General features: G+C 35.9%; 1 protein-coding gene across 2 annotated transcripts in view; it reads left to right on the forward strand.

Moving 5' to 3' along the window:
* Positions 1 to 21,886, forward strand: part of LOC130676453 (serine-rich adhesin for platelets-like) — a 123,797-nt gene that overhangs the window by 96,561 nt on the left and 5,350 nt on the right. For both annotated transcript variants that reach the window (XM_057482663.1, XM_057482664.1), the window contains exons 4-7: positions 12,901 to 17,329; positions 17,424 to 17,735; positions 18,539 to 18,599; positions 18,742 to 21,869. In XM_057482663.1, coding sequence (XP_057338646.1) covers positions 12,920 to 17,329; positions 17,424 to 17,735; positions 18,539 to 18,599; positions 18,742 to 21,869 — 7,911 coding nt within the window. In that variant the 5' untranslated portion in view covers positions 12,901 to 12,919. The remainder of the gene's footprint in view (positions 1 to 12,900; positions 17,330 to 17,423; positions 17,736 to 18,538; positions 18,600 to 18,741; positions 21,870 to 21,886) is intronic.

The raw sequence follows: 21,886 nt of genomic DNA on the forward strand, positions 1-21,886 counted from the left end.
TTATAATAATTATTAGCAGAAAATTTTTTCGTAAAGAAAAATGTAAAATAAATTTTGTTGGTTTAAGCATTTTTCGCTTGATCTCCAGACACGAACATTAATTCTCATGAGTATATACATCCAAGGTTACAATTTTTATCCATCATACAATCGTCAACCTTGACAGATGATAAATCGACTGTCTCGACTGCTGGATGTTATTAACTATATATACACACACACATAGGCTTATATGATGTGCAGCAGTAGTAGTAGTAGTAGTAGTAGTAGTAGTAGTAGTAGTAGTAAAATACCCGGCCGTTTCAATTTCAGGTATAACGTTTTAACGGTACAGTATTATTATATCTAAATCGGCAAAGATATACGCGCGAGCAACAACCACCAGATGCTCCATCAACCATCTCCCGTCTACTAGATATTTGTATCGTGCCGCGTCGAAAAATGTGGATGAAATGAAATAGAAAATAGAGATGAGAAAAATTCAGAGAGAGATGCAGAGAGAGAGCTAGTATTTGTGTAGAGATTATAGGTATAAAAGCTTTATCACACTTGTTTCATTGTTGCAGCCGTGTACAGCCGGATAGTCTGGGCCTATATAACACATCAGTAAGTGTGCAGTACACACGAAAACCCACATACTAAGCCCTCAGTAAAGTACAATCGAGCCGATACGCTGTTCTGCGAATAAGGCCGCGATACGCCGTTCACTCGAGCTACTGTTATCTCCCTTTCTCCTAATAATACGCGATCTATTTCACTCTTTGTTATTGCTATCATCGTTTCTCGAGTATCTTTTGTTTTTTCCTCTATGCTATTAATTTTCATACCACAAAATCTGCTTACTAATTTGATCAATAGTTCAACGAAATATAAATTTACTCCAAACTATATTTATTTAAATTCATTTTGTGCCCTTTTATTTTTGTAATGTATATATTTAAACTCGAACTTTCGTAATTTAATTAATCACTTTATTAACGGGTTTGAGATTCCCAATTTTTTTTCTCAATCTTATCTCAGAACTAAATTAGTAATTTCAAAAATGAAACACGGATGTATTCATTAACAAACAAATATGTTTTTAAGAATGACATTTTTAATTTGACAATTTCTTTTTTTCCATGACGATAAATATAATTTAATCAAATGGAAAAAAATCATCCGTAGTAATAAAATCTTCAGAAATGAATAATAAATTAATAACTCCCGAGAACGGTAGTATTTTTTAAAATTAATAATTACGATGAACTGAATTTATAATAAAAAAAATATATTCCACTGATGATAAAAATGAATTAAAATACCATAATGTATTTAATGTGATATGAAATCTAAATGTAAAATGGAGTAATATATTATATTAGCTACTTATTAATAAAACATCGCCGGGTCAAAAATAAAACTTGGTTTAACAAGTCGAAATTCAGAGCCGTTTTTTACAAGACAAACTCGACTTTTTTTTACGGAGATATGAAATACATTGAGTTTTCGCCTTGGTTTAGACTTAACTGGCTTACTTAGTCACGATTTAAGACGAAAGAGTTTAAATCAAGTCGAAATTGATTTGGTTTAAACTTATTCGACTTAAATTATCAGGCGAAGAAGTCAAAACTAAGGTGAAATAATTTTTATATATTAAGGCGAAAGTAAGACTAATTAATAATTTTATTTCGACTTGATTCAGCAAGTAAATGATTATCGTGCTCGAAATAAAGACGAATAAGTTGAAACTAAGACCAAAAAAGTTCAAAAAGTTGAAAAAAATTTTATTCAAGTCGAAAAAAGTCGAGATCTTATCGAAAAATCGTCGGCAAATCGATAACTTCAAAAGAAAATAAGGTGAAGCGAGCCTGAATCGTTTTATTTTTGACCCGGCTCGTGACAAAAGACACAGACTATATATTATAAACATCTTCGTTAAATAGTAAACATCATAATTATCATCATCAATTAATACGATTATAATGAGCTTTATAATGGTGGACAATGCATGAATAATGCTCTATCGCGACACGGTTGCTTCGCTTTCCGAGAGCTCTTCAATCACCGTCCAATTACCCCTCACTATTTATCACGCTACCACCATACCCTCTGCTCCATCTACACATTTACATCCACATATACATACATGCATATACATACATACATATATCTATATCGATATCGCGAACTAAGTTCATGAAATACGTCCGTCCGCGCAAATCAACATTAACGTTTTGATTATATTATCTATTCGTACAATAAATTATTTTCATTAGCCGATCTGAGTATTAATTTTACACTATGATTCAGATAAATAATTACTGCGTATTATATCAAACGCAATAATAACTCAGAATTAAATGTGTATTGATTTCCGTGGATACGTAGAGAGGCAAAGCCAAGTATATATAATTAAATGTGAGGTTATTTGTGAAATAGTTACAAGAAGAGCAAGATGAGGAGTCTGTGGGAGAGATCGAGAGTAATCTGGCTAGTTTATATTATAGATATAGAGCGGAATTAGATGTAGATGGTTTGCTGTAGTTGACCGGGAATGCGGGCAACTCGGCTGTGGGACGAACCAAGTTATACTAACGATGGCTTTTGTCCTCTCTCTGTAACTATATAATATATATGGCTACGGTATATATATATATATATATACGAGTTTGAGTAAGAGCAGAGAAATGTCGAGGGGAAAATTCAGACACACTGTTTGGATGTTGGAGTAGTCTACTGAGTCGAGGTTCTATAGCGGGGATTAAATAGAATGTTGGAAAAGCTTTTTATCATTCCTCGTATAGTATTTGAATGCTATTTCGTTAGTCACATATATATATGTATATTTATGTGTAGAAAGGTTCAAATAAATTTATAAATTACATTGACAATTATCTGAAGCTGTCACATAAAAAAATTTATTGAGTGTGAAAAGAAATAAAAATTTTACGTTTTTTCCCGATTTAGTTTTAACTTTTTTCGATTTTATTTTGACTTATACGTTGGACAATTACGTTGTTGAAATTCGATTCGATTGCGGATGGTAATAAAAAAATAAAGAAATAATAAAAAAAAAAACTAAATAAATAGATAGATAAATAAAAAATAAATAAAGAAGAGGAGGGTATCGATATTTTTATACGATTGGGATTTTCAATTGGATAGATACAGAAACCTATAACCACGTTTCGATCTCATCTGTTTTTACTCGGTTGTTTTTTCTCCAGTACATTGCCTCGCAATTCGTATCCGATCTATGTCCCATTCTCTATTTTCTTCAAGTCGTTTTTTTCGTCAGATTTTTATGTTTTTTATATTTTGCGGATTATTTTTTTTAGCTTTTCAGTCTTTGGAGTACAGAGTAGATCGACAGTTTTATTTCAAGGATGCGACACACGCGTTACACAAATACTGGCTTAGTACTGGTGGTGATAGTGATGGCGAAGCTCGTCCGCACGTCCACTCACGTTAACATCACGTACGTCTGCTGTACGTATTGATCACACGCTCGGTTGCACCCGTGAGAATTTCAACGGGTCATTACGCATATACTGACTCCGGATATCCGCGTCTTTCAATACAAAAAGTCGTTGAAGATTGTTAGTCTTATGTATTATTCCATTCACATGATGGATAACAAGTGCATACGAAAGGTTTATTTTAAAAAAAGATTTTATTCGAATTATTCAATACCTAATTGTTAGTATATTGTATAAATTGTTTACTCAATAATTCTGTTTTGACTTGGAAGCAATACTGAGCTATCGAAAAATTGAGTGGCCTCATTAATTTTGTTATTCAGTTACTTTTTATTGGATATTTATCTGATTTTTGCTGTATAGGAGTAAGTTGACATCAAGTAGTGACCTCGAAAATCCGTATAATCACATTGATTCGATCGAAACACCATTAATTCGACTACGACTACTTCTCCATCGGGCAAGAACGTGTGCCCAACTCCGGATTTACTATATCAAAAGGTCGGTTTCAAATCGCGGTTCATGTTTATCGCGACATAAATTTAACAAAATCCTTCTCCCGAGTCAACTGAAATTCAAGCGCGCTCTCGTGAATTAAATTGAGATTTCCCCGCTGTTACTTTCTTTTTATATCCCACTAACGTTTCTTTAATTCATTAAATTGTCATCGTATAAGAGATATAAATAATGCATAATAAATTCTAAAATAAAAAGGTCATTTCATTTAATTTTCGAGTAAAAAAATAATAAAATACTGTTAATATAAAATAGAAACCCAACGGTCGTGCTATCTATAGAATATGTGCGGGCGAAATATGGAGGCTACTAAAAAATGCACTTTTATTTTTATTATACGTCAAATCTTTTACTTTTTGCTTACATTTAACAAAAGTAAGACAAATTTTAAATTGCCCGAAAAAATTTAGTTTTTTATCTTCGAGCAATATGGAGCACGATAAAAAAAAAATGAAATGAATGATTTTTTTTTCATATTTTTAAGGAAATGAACTATTGATCCTCATATATATATTTAAGTTAAAATTCTTATCTGTAATACAGTTTCAGAGTAAAAGCGTTGAAAAAAAAAAATTTGAAAAAATAAGTCCCGGACCTTTGCAACTTTTTTTTTCTCCACAATTTTGGAGTACCCGAGTCAAAACACAAATTCTAGTTTAGTCCTCAAAAGACTCAATTCCTTTGATGTTTTATTTGCCGTCCAGAAAGTAACTCTACTTTAGTACTTAAAATCCTCTATGAGACCTATAAGGTCTAAATGCGAATAATTTATCAATTTTGAATTATAACTAAGGCCTCAAAATCCTCAACGAATGAAAAGTTATACTTCGGACTTTTAAAAATTTTAGACAGAAAAAGGGAGGGGAGAGAATATACGTCGAATGAGACTTTTGAGGTTCAAATGTGGATAAAATTATTCCTGTACGTTTTGAGTATTTTGAGGCTCTAATCCTGATTATATTATTCCAGTTTAGTCCTTAAAGTGGTAAAATTGGTCGTAACTACTACTTTGAGGACTAAACTAGGATAACTTTCTGTACTGTTGTCAATCTTAAAATTCTAAATTGATCCTCAAAAACTTCATTGAGAACTTTGAGACGTAAATCCGAATTTGTTTTTTGACTCGGGTACTCTAATTTATTTGGTTTCTTTCGATTTGCAATATTTCGAATGATACATATACATAAACAATATTCCCAAATCGTCTTCTCTGAGATCTATATCCAAGTTTATAAATCCCTATCCCGTTCTTTTCTTTCTCAAGGGATGAAGTAAAGAAAAAAAGTTTTATCTGTGTACGATTTCGATTTATGATATTATTTGCACCATTTTAAAACATCATAAAACAGTCTCACATGATTGAAAACTTATAAATCTTTTTACTCTGATATATTTTATCTATTTATATTCTCTTTTCTCTGTATTACCTCAAAAAATAAATAATTCACTATAAAAAATAATTCTAGATCTATTTAAAAATGAAATTTAATTGAACAAAATAAACTTGAATAAATTACAACTTGGTCTGCCAAAATATGTGCGTTCAAAGAGTATAAAAGCCAAAATAGTAGGGTTAAAAATAAAGCAAAATTACTAACCAGAAAAAATAATAAAAACAAAAAGTTTCGGAAGCTTTAACATTTTAAAATAAATACCAACAGAGATTAAAGTAGAGAAAAGAGAGTATAAACTAAAAGACTGACTCACATCTTACATTAGAAGGCATGTGTAACCGTGTAGTTGGCTTACTGCCAGCTGAAACCACCATCTCAAATTTTATCTTACCTGTGTATTTCCTCGTCTGTGTAGTTAAGGATTGCGCAAACAATTCACTACAGATTCGCGTAATCATTACTGCATTATTAACGTAAACATCTATTTAACACAAATTGTATCTACTCTAGCAAATACTTTTTATCTATTAATCATTCTCTACTACCTATTCCTATAGTTTATCATCGACCAGTAAATTATCAATATAAATTCAAAATTAACTCAACATATCTTTAATTAAATAATCTATTCGGCTAATTACCATCACTGGTTACTATAAATATAATATTTGTATATAATTTACATATAATACAATTAAAGCCAGTTAGCGATGTACAATTGACCTACAGGTGTTCTAAAATTATACTTAAATAATAAATAATTATTTTGTTATTATTACGTCTATTTATTATGGAAAATTTTAATTTAATTTGTAGCGTCGAGTGATTCGTTGTTATGCAATTTAATTATATTTAAATACAATTTAAATGCCAACAAGTTAAACTGTAATAAACTTTGTCAATTAATAACAATAATAATGATAAAAACAATAGTTTATTAATTATCCTGTATACTCAACATTCTCTTTTAAGTGCATTATAAATTTTTCCCTTGATATTTTATGAATAGAATTTTATAAATACAAACTGCTCTATTGTTTAAAACTTTACGCGCACTTAAAAAAAGAACAAAAACAAAGAGCAATTTATTAACGGCCCAAAAAAATTTTCTGCATTAAAAAAAAAAAATTGTAACAAATTTTAAAAAGTAAAATTTAATTAGATGAAATTAAAATTTTAATTTGGTATAAAATGATAAGACAAAGATAAAGATAATGGTAAGAGACAAAGCGAAAGCAAAGTAAGTATCCCTGCGGCAAAATTTCTTTTCGATTTAAAACTATATATACTCGCGCGTCGACGTCATAACCACGTTGTCCTTGTCCGCGTCGTCGTCATGGTCTTTTCAGTGCTTCAACTTCTCACGTCCGACAGGGGTCTCTCTCTTGCCGTAACAGACGTGCAATAAAATCGTAGTGCAGATAGGTAGATAGAAAAATGACAAAAAATAAGAATAAGAACAAAGTAAAGACGAAAAGAAGGTAAGAAAGTCGTCGGTGAGAGGTCGACGACTCTCTTTATCGAACGCCCTGATATTTTTTTTCCTCTATCGCTTTTTTATTTTCATTATATCTATTTTTTTATAATAAATAAAAAAAAATAAATTATTCCCCGTCTATATATCCATACTAAATATATACACATATTCATTTACTCAATATATAGTCTTACATCTTTTACATATACTCTGCTTTCTTTGCCAATAATTCTTATTCCCTTTTGTTCTTTATCTACCTGCGCATATTTGTCGACGATTTGCATGATCGAATCCCGCGCGCGTATCCCTGTTTCGTTCTACACTCCCGTTTATAAAGTATATATATGTATACTATATATATACGCGGCTCGTAACGCCCCGGGTGCTGCTGTGTGTGAGCGTGCTAGCTCGCAAATCACGGTGAACACAGAAATTTATTATCCTACTCTTTTTATTATACACTCACTTTTATTTTTATTTTTATCATTATTATTATTATTTTAGTAGTTTTGTTACAAACTTAAAAACTACTTTTAAAACTTATTTATTTAGTATATTATCATATTAAGTTTGTTTACTATTTTGCGGTTTTTGATGCTTGATAAAATACTCAAATATAAATAAAGCATAATGTGGGAAAGCTTTGAATTTTTTTTTTTTAAAGAAAAATAGCTTTAAAGAGTTCTCAACTCGTCGAAAGACTTGGAAAAAGTGGAAAAAAATATTGATGGAAAAACAATGTATTGGTGAGGAAGGCAATGTCCCAGACCGCGGCCTTGATTATAATTATTCCGATGAAAACATCGAGTGTAGTAGAGAAGAGAAGACTATATGCTGGTATCGGGCAGCACTAGCCGTGATTTGGTTCGCCGCATAAGTGTAGGTGTCTTGGGTACGCGGGCAGGAAATTAAATGAACGAATACTCCACCTACGTGAACTCGGGCATCGATCGTCTGACAACGAGAACATGCGGTCTAAGTTGTTACAGTATATATATACATATATATACATATATAAAACACTGGAATCTATATTTTCCACACTCGGGAACGTTGAAGTTTTATATTGGTTTTTTTTTTTATTTCCAATCTTCAATATTCCATGATGTACTTGAGGCAAAAAGAAATATTCAAATAAACACGCGATCAATCGTTGAATTATTTTGTTATGAAAAAATAAAAATAAAAAAATAGTAACGAAAAATAAAAATAAAGAGAACGAAGTATGAAATTTATGTTAACAGGTAGGCAATAATAATTCATATTCAAAAGAATACTTGAGAAATTAGTCGACAAGACCTTGAGTACTTGTTATATTTATTTATATTTTTTTAAGTATAGTAACAATAGTTTAAAGGTAAAAGTACGGTAACAGTAGCAAAGCCATGGAGAATGTCTCAAGGCTTTTCACCAAATGACCGGCGTCATTGTGAATAAAAAAGAATGAATAGCGACGGATGATGAAGCGCCGTATACTGTTGTATAACTCTTTTTTTTATGTTTATTTTTATTTTACTGTTCTTATTATTGCCATTATACTTCCGCATGTTAGTAGTTGGAGTGAAAAAAAAAGAAAGAACGGATGTTGTCGAGTGTCTGATGTCAGCTGCTGTATGTCTATGACAACCGAGTGAAAATTCCGATGATAATCCTCGTCAAATTACCTTTACCTTTAATGTCGGGTAATTTCCCTTCTGTCGTTTGCCATTATATCCAAATACTTCCTTTGATATATTATATATGTATATATTTCGCTAAGAGATAGTTTGTCATTAGCACCAATGTGCTAATGACACTTGACATTTATTATGAGGAGCTGTTAATTAAGAAATATTTTCCTAATTTTATGAAATTATAACAGAATAACTTTAAATAAAATTTCATCTTCTTGAATAAAATTAATAAAAATTCAAAGCTTGACAATGCAAAGTTTTATAAAAATATGAAAAATTTACTTTATAAAAACACGGCGTATCCATTTAAGAAAAATGACAGACGTTTTTTATTTTAACATAATGACTTAGAGTTATATTCCAGAGTTATTTTCCATCCTCTACCACCCTCTAAGAGCGTATACTCTATACCTATGTGCAGCGACACCCTCATTTCTTTGGCTCTTTCTTTCAGCATTACTTAAACTTCACTCTCGTGACCCCATTGCCACCCAGCGCGCGTTCCGTCTCAAGAGGGTCGTTATCCCGGACAACAAGAGGTTTAAGAATAAAATCGAGCTCTCCACGATTAACTCAACACTTTACACTGTGGTCTTTTTTCACTATTTTTAAAAAACCAAATACCTCACTCACTATACACACCGAAACAATCAAATCTTTTAGCTTAAATACTCCTTCAGCTTTTTCCCTTTCATACATCACGATGACTAAAATTTATTTAGCTTTTGTTTTTGTTTTACTATCATACATTATTTTTTTTTTTTTTTGCTAATATATTCTGAAAAGTTTGGTTGTAATAAATCATCGAGTGTGAGAAATGAAACGGGACTGTAAGAGTTGGTTGTCATGAGTCTCGTCTTTAAACGACTTGAGAATACAGAAGTAGTATACATAGTTAGATAATTTTAATAGAAGTAGTACAAGTAGTATAGCAGTAGAAGTAGTAGTTGAACAGTAAAGAAAGGAATGAAGAATTTCACCGACATATAGTGTCATATAGATCATTCTTTGCTCAGTACACCAATAAGTTTCTTTGAAAATCTTCAGCTTACATTCTCATCTGCTCTTATATATCTACCAAGCGTGATTAACGTTAGTCTTTTCACACTCGTTACACTTCCTATTCGTTGATATTAAATTTCTTTATTGCTCTTTAATGATAAATAAAAAATTAACTATCAGAGTAATTTACTTTTCAATTGACTGCACGAAATTTCCATGATAATTTATTGCCGAAAAAAGTAAAATTATTTTTGATTTTACGTACTGTCATATGTAAATTAAAGATAAATAAACCGCGGATAAAAAAATGTTAATTTATCTGTATAAGGTGTTTATAAATCACTTAAATTAACTTGACTGGCTCTGAGAAAGACAGAAGGGAGATAGGGAGAAAGAGGCAAGAATATTTGCACGGCGATATCTCAGTATGGAGCTCAGCATCATCAGAAGCAGCCAGTCAGCCAGTCAGCCAACATCAGCCGCAGAGAACCTGATGTTAGAGTGGGTCAGGGAGTTTAACTGAGTAGTATAAGTCTTGTGTCTGTGGACATCCTTTACTACTCCCATTAGTCTTATTGCAATGCCGGCTCGGCAATTCACTCGACAACATAGTCAAACTTGTCTAGACAAACCCGTTTTCACCGAGTCACAACCGCAAAACCAAAGTATTAAGACTCCTCATCTAAAATCTTACACTGACAACATTTTCTTTACGACAAATTTTTGTTTATTTTTTTTTTATCAACATTAAAAACCTCATATTGATTTTTACCCGGCAATTTACTTCACCATAAACACGCTAAAAAAAAAAAAACAATAAAAAAGTAAAAAATAAAAACGTAAATCTTGATCATTTTGTCTCTTTTATCTGTTTTACTGTCTCTTCAAGTTGATTTCCCCACAGACTAAAGCTAGATTTCAAAGTCGAACTACAAGAAATATTTTTTTGTTTTTTTAGCGTTTTTTTTTTTATTTTTATCCCCGTCTCTTTTCTCTTTTGGCCTTTATCTATATGTCTATCCGTTTATTTTAGCACAAAGTATCCGTTGCCTCGTTCGTTTTAAACAAAATTGTCGACGCGCGTTTCGCTCGTTCTACTATTGAATCGTCGAGATTGTGTACTTTACTTTCTGGCTTTTCAGTTGTTATAATGACGAGCTTTTCAAACAATTTAATACAGTTTTTTAATTCAATTGTTAACTTCCGCCGACTGTTATCCATGTTATAAACTCAAATAATCCTTATGTTTATTGCTATCCCGCTCAAATTCAAATGTAATTTAAAGTTTAAATAAATAATAAAACAATTCTCGAGTATGTACAGTAAAACGTTGTCGGCATAGATAAGATAAATATCTTTTTCTCTATGACTTTATGATAACTCATGGATTTCTCGCTTCCTATTCACACCCTTCTATCACACAACTTCCGTTCATATCGACGGCTTTCTCGCGTTCTCTATCTATCTATCTATCTATATATATATATATATAGATATATATGTACTACTTTGGTCTACTCTACTGGTTACTACTATATCCCGCTACGCCGATGTATACCAACTCCAGAGTACTATGTACGTCTCAATGAACCGCAACACGATTGGCAGTTCGATACGTCGGCCATTGAAACGTAAGATAAATCGAGCTGTCGACAACTTCTTCGTATTATTTTTATTTTTATACCCTACTTCGGTGTTTTCATCTTTTTCGCGGCTTTTATTCTTATCCTTTTATTTTTTTCTTAATTCAAATTTATCTTATTTACACAAATTAACTCTTAGTCTTTAATTTATTATCGCAAGTGTTCCACACAAATATATATGAAGTAACAAACCACAGTTAATTAGATCAATTATTGCAAAAAAACAGAGTTTAATAATATATACACAAAAGTGTTTGCATAAAAAACAAGAGATTAATTAATATATAAACATTTAAAAGTGAATTATTATTATTTATTTATCTTTTTAATAAAAATAAATACCCGTCAAAAATTAAATGAACCATTGAGCGGCTCGTTCTCTTTGTTTTGTTAACTGTGAAATTATTTCGTATTTAATTAAATGGAAGCAGAGGTAGTAGAATAAAAGCTTAAAAAAAAAGATATAATAAAAATGAATAACGTTAAACAAAATAAAATTAAATGAAATAAAAAACAAACAAGTTATACCGAGTTTAACCAAGTGAAAGCGTGTCACACACTCGAGGGTTGAAAGTCACACAAAAGTATAAGCGTGTATAGTTAACGAGATGAGCTTTAGTTGAGCAGTCATTTAGATTGTTATCATAAACTTTTTTTTTCAACAAAAAAATTACGATCGGTTGTTATAAAAAAAAAAAATAATTAAAGGACGATAATAAGCTCATAAATAAACCAGCCCAAAAAGGATTTAACGTTTTAAAGTATACATGTACGTTTTTTTTATATACGTTATATTTATATACTCGTAGTATTTAATCTCACACAAAACACGTTCACTTATTCAAGCAAACTTTGCTTTAAAATCGAGTTACTCTTTCATAGAAGTTAGCAACTACTTCACAGTATTTTTAATTCATGAAATTTAAATATTAATAAATATAATTATGAGTAGATATTTTTTTAGACAGATCGATTGAGACTCCCGTAATCCTATAGATGATGTTATATCTGGCAAACCGAAGCGACGCGATTAATAAAGTGAAATTCTCGTGGTCGAAAGTGTGTCCCAAAGTGAAATAAAAGAGTATAGCAGGTTGCGGGAGTAGCGACGTGTAGCGGAGTGTGATGTGAGAGGTGGATAAAGCAGCGTGAGCGAGTAAACGCGAGGTATAATAGTAAGTGTGTGTGTGTGTGTGTGTGTGTGGGTAATATAACGAGAAAGAAAATAAAGGATAGTAATACTAAGAGTATACAGTGGAAGCTTGCGTGAACACGACAAGACAAATACAAGAGGATGAAGATTAATGTTGCCTGACGCGACCATGGCACCAGTTGTCTGTCTCGTGAGAAACTATCTTTCGGCAGTGCACCCCCCGTGTTACAATTCCGACCACCACTCGACCCTGTATATATACATGCTGTGTACTATACGCTTGTGATTCTACACACATAGATCGATCGATCTCATATCATACCCACACATACACACACACGTTCTTCTTCTTATCTTCCTCTGGTTTATTACAGCGTATATAACAATGCCCACATGTCACCAGAAATTATCTCTCAACATGACCCATGTTATGACCAACTAATAGACATTAATATAATGTCCATCATCTTTCAAATAATATCCCCCTTTTGACGCCTTATGTTGTTAATTTAAAAAAATTTTTTTTTTATTGACAATAACGATAATTTAAGGTAATAATTGTTATCTATTTTTGTCAACAGATCCGTGAGTCGGCGTGACATGGATGTGAGTTTCACGAACGTGTTAGAGGGGGCTCGCCAGTACTTTCAGGGACTGCCCGCGCCAAGTACAACAACAGTACCACCGTCATCCTCATCGTCGTCATCGTTGTCGTCATCATCGGGTCAAAATAACGAGAGTAATGGCTATACGAGCCAACAGCATTCTAAAACGACCTCGAGTGATTCAAGGTACGACGAGAATAAATCAACAATCGGGACGGATAATAGGGACACTGATTCGTACTGGAGTTCATCAGCAAATCCAAATGAGTTACGGTCAATTGTCGAGCCGTATCCACCTCAACCGACGCGTGTCGAGGTACCAGACACGAGGCCCGACGACGGGGGACCCGAGCGCACAGCCAGTCCCAATACAAGTTTAACGGAAATGCAACCACCAAGTAGGCCTCAATCGCAAAATATTATTGCCGCAAGTCCGTCCCCTCAATTACACCAACTTGAGCCACCACTTAAACCACCACATTCACCGCCTGTCTATCAGCAGCTCAATACTGTACCGAGATCCTCGTCGTATCGGGCCTCTGAGATGTTTAATTCACACTCGAATTATCATCACAATCATAATCATCATCACCAGTCACCTACTACTACTGGTGGTGAACGTCCGCCTTCCGCTCCGATAGCTGCTGTCGCCGCCGCAGCAGCAGTAGCACAACGGACACAATATTATCCACGTTATCATCATCCGGATATTACTAAAAGTGCTCCAGCCCCTTTCTCGCAGAGCAGTATTTATCAATCGCCACAAACGGCTACTTCTACGCCTTCAGTGGCTCCAATTCAACAGCAACAACAACAACCACCACAGCAACAACAACAACAACAACAACAACATCAACGACCGCCGCAAAGTAATGCTGATACGGATCATCATAGACTTCAAGATCAACAGCAGCATCAAGCGTCTAATTATTCAACGTATCAAGGAACAAACAATCGCGACCAGTCAAACCGTCCAGGACTGCCACAAAATTCTCACAACCAGCCGTCATCATTACATCATCCATTGGATGGTACGCATTCCGTTATAGCGGCCTCCTCAAATCCTTGCAGTCCACGAAACGGCAGTCAAAGTCACATTCCTTCCTCACACAATCATCCGGGGCACATACCGTCTCCGCATTTGCCAGTGGCTTCGGTTCCACCGCCTCCGTCTCTGTCCTCCGCACACGCGGCGCCTCATCATCATCAACACCAACACCAACAACAACAACAGCAGCAACAACAACACCTGCAAAACCAACACCCTAGTCGAATGAGCACGTCATCCCATATCACCTCAAACTCCTATCCCCGAGTGACAAATCCCTATCCGTCTACTCATCCTCCTTCGTCTCACAATTCAATGGTAAATCAACAACAAATGCTACCACCCTCGTCATCATCCACATCATCATCGTCGTCGTCGTCGTCAACAACATCGAATTATCATACAGCAACGGCGGCTTCACCTCACGAATCGAATCATCATGCCAGTCCATCACCACAGCGACAATCACCGCACGTTACAGTTGTGCACAACCCACACAACGCCATTTCCCCTCACCATACAACTCCCTCACCCCATCACCACACCCCCTCACCCCATCATCATACTCCCTCTCCTCACCATCATAATACCACACCCTCGCCCCACAATACCGGCAACTTTCAGCCTCATTCGCCAACCTATCCACCCCCGCCGCTACCAACACGCTCACCAGCTCATCCGTACGGACTTACAGCCGTGTCGCAGCAACATCATCGACCGCCTTCAGCCAATTATCCTGCCAGCGCTTATTCGCCGCATCAGCAGCAGCAGCAGCATCAGTCTTCGTATCATTCCTATCAGAAGAATTCACAGAGCGGCGTTTATTCTCAATCAACATCGCGATCCCAGCACCAACAGCAACATCACCAGCAGCAGCAGCAGCAACAACAACAGTATGCTCAACAATCGTTGAATCAACCTCCACCACCTCCTCTGCCACCAGCATCGACGAGCTCTACCGGCAATCATGTAAATGGCGTTTCGCCTTATCTAACATCGCCCAATAAATCAGCTGGTGTTTACAATGGTGGTACTATTGATCCAAAACGAAATATTACGATTCCAGCTAATCAAATTACATCTTATAATAATAATAATAGTAATTCATACCGTATGCCGGCAGTGGTTCAGCGAAATACCAACACGCACAATTTACCCATTGCTGCGGTATCGTCTTACCACTCAAATAGAAACTCGAGAGAAGCTATTGGTAAAGCTCAAACTATTTCACGACAACGTGCACCCATGATTGTACCGAGTAGTAGTAGTAGTATTAATAATAATAATAAAAATACCATTAGTAGCGGCAGTGGAAACAGTTCAGTATCACAGTCGACGGCACATTCTCCCAGAGGAGTACCTACGTCAGACTATCAATTAAACTCGTCATCAAGCGTCATTCATTCGGCTACTACCACAAGCTCCAATTATAATAATAATAATAATAATAATATAAATACGTCATACAGTGGATCAAGTTACAGGAATTACGCGACAACTGTAGCACCGAGTCACCATGGGAATTCTAGCACAACAGTTACATCAATTGGTGTGCCAGATCGTTCTTCAGCGCCGTCCGCCGTTACAACAGTACACGCACGTCCGTCTTCCGATCCAACATCAAGAACCACTGGTGCTTACCATCATCCACCATCGTCTTCATCGTCAGCATCAGCCTCATCGTCAGTTTCTAATACGACTGATAATTATACTTACAAAGAATACTCGTATGGAAATTCATTGCCACCGACAAGCAGCCAATCGGCAGTGAGTGGGATAAGATCAACACCACCACCAAGCTCGCTTCAAGTAAACGGATTACCTCTGCGGAAACGCGAATCACCACTCGACTTATCTGTCAAGACTATAAAAACATCAGCGGACTCGACTGCCCGCGATGACTTGGATAATGGCTCCGCGGACAAGCAAGTTAGCAGTTCAAGTAGCAGCAGTAATTCGAGAACCACTGTTGGTAGAAATAACATGCTCCCACCACCAGTTCAACCAGCCGGAGTAACTCCTTACGTTACGTATGACTCGAGAAGAAACCCCGTTGCTTCGAGTTTACGGCCGTCGACCCCACAAATGCCTGTTTGTGCGCCCAAAGTCGACTTTCTTCCCAACTTTAACTCCGCGCCGCTGCAACGTCATCATCATCATCATCAGCCACTACCGCTACCATCTCAACAGCTAAGTCAACAACAATCTAATCACATGATGGAAAGTCCAATGCGTCGCAGCTCATCTCAACAGCAGTTGTACGTACCGCAACCATCTCAGCACTCAAATTCTGTGCCCTTACCTCACATGTCAACTTTTAAGAAGACTTCACTGCCCACCGGTACTCCATTGTACGACAACAAAGGACCCTTAACATCATCTTATTCAACGATTAACAGCGACTCATCAAATAGTTCACGCTCGTCATTCAGTAGATACACTGCAACAGCCGATCCAGCCAGACCACCGGCATTGCCGGTTCATGATTACCCGCCGTCCGATAATAAGTATTATATGGATAGTAGAAATAAACAGCAACAACATCCTCACCAACCTTCTTATCATCATCCACATCCACATTCACATCCACATCCACACTCACACTCACATCCTCACTCTCATCCCCACGGGCCTCCTCCTCATCATCATTATCCGTCGAGTGTACCGTCGGCGACACGTGATCGAGTTGCTGCAAAACGTCCCGGCGAATCGATGTCGATGGGTGGCAGTGAAACTGGCGCAAGCGAGGCCAAACAGCCGCGTCCGGAAAATTGGAAAATGATTATTGACAAAGAGTTGCAACAAAAGCTAGAGAAAGCACGTATACTGCACGAGCAACAGAAAAGACATGATGCGACCTTGCCGCGGGCGATGCCAAATGGAACACTGGTGGCGCCGTCTTCTTTTAACCAAAGGGACAATCCTGTTTGTCCGGCACCACCAAAGAAACACCCGGCTTTCTGTGATAAACGGACTTACACTGAGTCCACTAAACTCCCAAGAGATTCAAATGCTATACCCTACAGCAGTAATAGTAACAACAATAACAACAGTACAATGTCTCCTCATTCGGGTGAAAAGTCGTCTCATATGAGCGCGGCTCAGTCCTCGGGGCAACCGACAGCTAGTCAAACGGCTTATCCTTCTACTGGTTATCCGCGTCAGGGTCTGAAATCACCTTACCTCAATCTATCACCGCAATCGCTGGATCAACCTACGAGTAATACCGGCGCAGACAAACGGGTACTCAGCTTATTGAGAAATAGCCTTGAGAATAAACAACAGCGAGAGGAACAGCTCAATAACAGTCAGCAGCCTATTCTGGTTAATCATAGCCAACAAAGTTTTCAAAACAAGGTAATTTATTTATTAATTTTGAATTATATTTGATAAACTAAATCTTTAAATAAATAAATAAATGGGTAAGAAAATTTGTTATTTATTGTTGCAGGTTGTGGCACCGGTTGAACCCAAAACAAACATAGGCAGACATAATCTATCGCCGTTTACAGCAGCAAGTTTACTCGAGCGTAATAGCAATACACCGCCGCATTATAAGTTCCATGTGCCAAGGGCAGTAGACTCAATCACTCAAGAAACTCCCCGCAGCTTGTACGCTTCGAGAGTTAATTCATCGGCTACTTTACCCGCGGGTAAAGAGGCACTTTTGGGTCCCAGAGAACTTGAAAATCAAATTCACAAGGACGATAGCCTTGCAGCTATGATTGCTGCTAAAATTCGCACCAAAGCTGAATTAAAGCAGGTATATTAATTTATACTCCAATTTATTATCGACAGATTAAATTTATTACACTGTAAAAAATCGAGAGTGAATTCGGAGTAAATAGGGATTTTTTTTATAAGCGGAGTGACGCGAATTTTATTTCAATCCGCATTCACTCCGGTCCGAAATTTTAACACTTAAATAAATTTATATTTAATAGAAACAGCTGTTAATTAGAAACATAATTATTTCAATAAATAATTCATTCAGGTTTTAATAATTAAACTTGAAATATTATGTTTTTAATTTATAAAACGTTTTAGTAACTCAGTAAATTATAAATTCATATATATAATACATAGTGAAAATATTAAGTTATTGAATAGCAGTGACATAGTTTCTATGGGAATATTTTATATTTTAGTACAATATGAAATGTTATCTCATGTTATGGTTAATGTAAGTCATACGATAGTTTGTGACTCAGTGAAAGTTTTATTATCAGCTGCTTATAATTTTTAAAAATCATTTTTAAAAATACGTGAATACATGGAAAGGGAGCTCGTAATTGTTTCCGTACTCGATATAAATGTCAACATATCAAAGACCTAAGCTCACTATATATTAGTAATTTTTTTTATAATTAATATTTTCCAAAACTCCCCTTCGGAGTGAAATTCACTCCGAGGGAATTAAATAAATAAAAAATCATCCGATCCGCGTTCACTCCGTAAATTTTTTACCGTGTACTCAAACACAAAAAAAAGTAAAATAAAAAAAAAAACTTTATTTATGCACATGTTAATTTAAAATAAATGTATTATTATTATTTTTTTGTGTAGGTTGGAACTGGTCAGTTTGCATCAAAACCGGTGTTACTATCTCAAGATACAACACCTAATGGTGAGCATCAATAACACATGTTTATTCTCATGTTATAATTAAATATCTGATCATACAATCAAGATTGTATTATTATTTATTATATCAACAACTAAATATATACATATGTATATTGATAATAAAGTAAAAACAATAATTACAGATTACGAACGTGTGGCATCGACATCAACGCCCCAATCGGTTGCTTCATCAGCAGGTAGTCCGCCAAAATTAACGTGTGAAAAAACAGCATGTTTACCATCCCGACGTCGTCTTTTTTCACGATCAGACGACGATAATATGCCCGTAGCTGCAACAATACCTGCAGCACAGGCCGCGGCGACACCAGCACCAATTAAAGCAACAGCATCCGCGGCAACGGTCGCATCACGTGCCAGTGGGTTCCGCAGCTCGAGTGAAACTTCGGTATTTGATTTTCGAGAAAGCGATTCGGAAGGTGAAATGCCGGTACTTGAGCGTCAAACACTCGAGGAAATGCGTCGCGATCGTAAGCAATTGTCTAAAGTGCAACCTCCGGTTTCACTTGACGATGCGATGTGTATTGGCATGACCTCATCCGACGATCTTGTTAAAATAGAATTAAAGGAAAACGATAATGTAGCTGAGATGGATCCATTTTGGTCGGCAACCTGTGATAAATTTATTGAACAATTACGTAGTGGTGGCAGTACTGATACAACTGTTGTTAAAAAACGCGGTAGGAAAAGAAAAATTGGTGATACTTCTACTACAGCTAATAATTCAGCCAGCAAAACTACAGTAAATAGTAATATTAGTACTGGTACTAGTAAAACTATTGGTGATCGTAAAGAGGAAAATAAAGTTCCGACTACTGTTACGTCAACAGTGGCTGTAATAAAACCTGAGGACATCAAGAAAGAGATTAATGACGATGAAACGACAGCTACTTCTACTACTACTACCACTAGTACTAGTAGTAGTACTATTACTACATCTACGACGACGACGACGACGGCATCGACAACGATGACGACGACGACGACGGCTAAGGCTACAAAGAATAGTACGTTGAAAAACGAAAACAACGATGTAGAAACGAAAAATAAAATAAATGCTGAGTCAGTAAAGGCGGTTGCTGGTAAAATCGATAGTTTGGATACGGTTACAAAATCAAGATCAGAGGTTAAAATTAAAAAGGATAAAAAAGATAAAAAAGAAAGTCCATCTAAAACAGGAGCAGCAGCAGTAGCAGTAACAAAGGTTGTGAATGAAAGAGATTGTAATAATACGGATGATGATGAGTCTGTCGAGCTGCCGATCGTAAAACGTAAGACACGAAAAAAGACGTCCAATAAAAAAGAGGATAGTGATTGTGATGAAGAAATAGTTACGAAAAAACGTCAAGTAAGACGGGGTAGTAGGATTAAATTAGAATCATCGAGCGCGAGTGAGTCGTCGAGTGACGAAGGCGGAGAAGGGGAAGGAGAAGAAGTGGAAGCAGAAGCAGAAGCTGATGAAGAGGAGGAGGACGATGATGATGATGATGAAGAAGAAGAAGAGGATGAAGAGGAGGAAGAGAGTGACGCAAGTACGGAGTTTGGCCGTGGATCTACTGTAGCACAGAGACTAAGACCTCGTAAACGTGCTGGTAAAGGTTCTGCCGGCGGTGCTTCTGCCTCAGTTGCTGACGGTATGAAATTACGTCCACGTGAGACTAAAATAAAGGAGGAAAAACCACAGAAAGCGACTAAAAATAATGTATCACATAAATCGAAACCGAAACCATTGTTTGGTGATGGGAGCGATTTTCGTCCTGGGTGGGAAGAAGAAGTGTTTATTTATAAAAAATCACTGCGGATGCCAGCGCGTTTGATAAGCGTATCAAAACCCTCACGTTTTCATCGTTTGTCAACGTCATTACCTGATTTAGATCCCGATTCGCCGGCACTGTCTGCTCTGTCAATGGACAGTGCAGATGTTTGTTTACTACGTAAACGTACAACAATCCAAGCAGCGACCGCCGCAGACAGTGATGTCGATTCAAATTATAGCTTTAGTATCAGCGGTTTAGGTCTAGGTCTTGGCGGCGGTAGCAAAGTTGTTGATGATGAGGAAGCCACATCATCAACAACAGTATCGTGTCCGCCTAAAACAACAACTGCAACGACAACAACCCGGCAAACAAGGTCTGAATCAAATTCAATAATTGATTTACTGGCGCGTAAAGTCGGTGGAAATGGTAAGAAAGACGGTAGGAAAAAATGTAAAGATAAGTTTGAGAAAAGCTTGAGCAGTAGTAAAATATTGCCCAAGGGCAGTAATGAACCAGAATTGCTGGCAACTCCTAGCTTTACTCCCCTCATAACTGGTGCAACAGCTAATGATAATAATTCAACCGGTAATTCAAAAGTTAAAGGGAATAATAGTAAAACACCGACTAAAAATAATAGCAGTAAATTGTTGAAACAAATTGACGCGACAAATGAATCATCCTCATCATCTTCATATTTGTTGGGTTACTTTCGTAAAGAGACTGTTAATAATTTTCGCGACACGTTTAAAAATAATTATGCACTGCCGAATGAATTTTCAACTTTTATTTTAAAGAGTCGCACTCGTACTGAAACTAGAGTTATGAAAAAACAGGCAACTATCAGAGAAGTATTTGGCGAAGATCGTCCGGCATCTGCACCGCCTATGCAAAATCATGCTGGCGATACCTCCCAGGATGACGACTCACAAACAGATGAAATTAAAGAAAGTACTCTTGATAATTGTAATAGTAACAGTAGTAGTAATAAAAGTAAATTATTTAAGCAAAAGGTTGTTAATAGATTACGTAATGCTGGAATATTGAGAAGTAATAAGGCTGTTATTAATTCAAAACGTCATTTACTGACGGTACAGAGACGTAAGGTTCTCATGAACAAATCAGTCGATGATGACGACGACGAAGATGATAACGTTAATGTAAATAAAAGTAAGAATAGTAAATTAACGAAGAATAATAGTAACAGCGGTAGTGCTGAAGGCGGTATTAAAATAAAGAAAGAAATTAAGAAGGAAGAGGATGAGGAAGTCGACGTTGCGCCGGCTGATGATGACGAGGAAGATGACGAGCAAGATGAAGATGAAACGGAGGATATTCAAGAGCCTGATAATGATAACAATGACGGTACTGAGATATTGGGTAAAAAGAAACTTAAATTACGCACTGGACGACGGAAATTCCGCTCTGGCTTTGACTATATTCGTAAAAAGAAAAAACCGATAAAGAAAGATGAAACTGCTACCAAAGAACGTAAAAAAGTGAGTAAATTTACTCA

This window comes from Microplitis mediator, chromosome 10, assembly GCF_029852145.1.
Source record: "Microplitis mediator isolate UGA2020A chromosome 10, iyMicMedi2.1, whole genome shotgun sequence".
NCBI classification, from domain to species: Eukaryota; Metazoa; Arthropoda; class Insecta; order Hymenoptera; family Braconidae; genus Microplitis; species Microplitis mediator.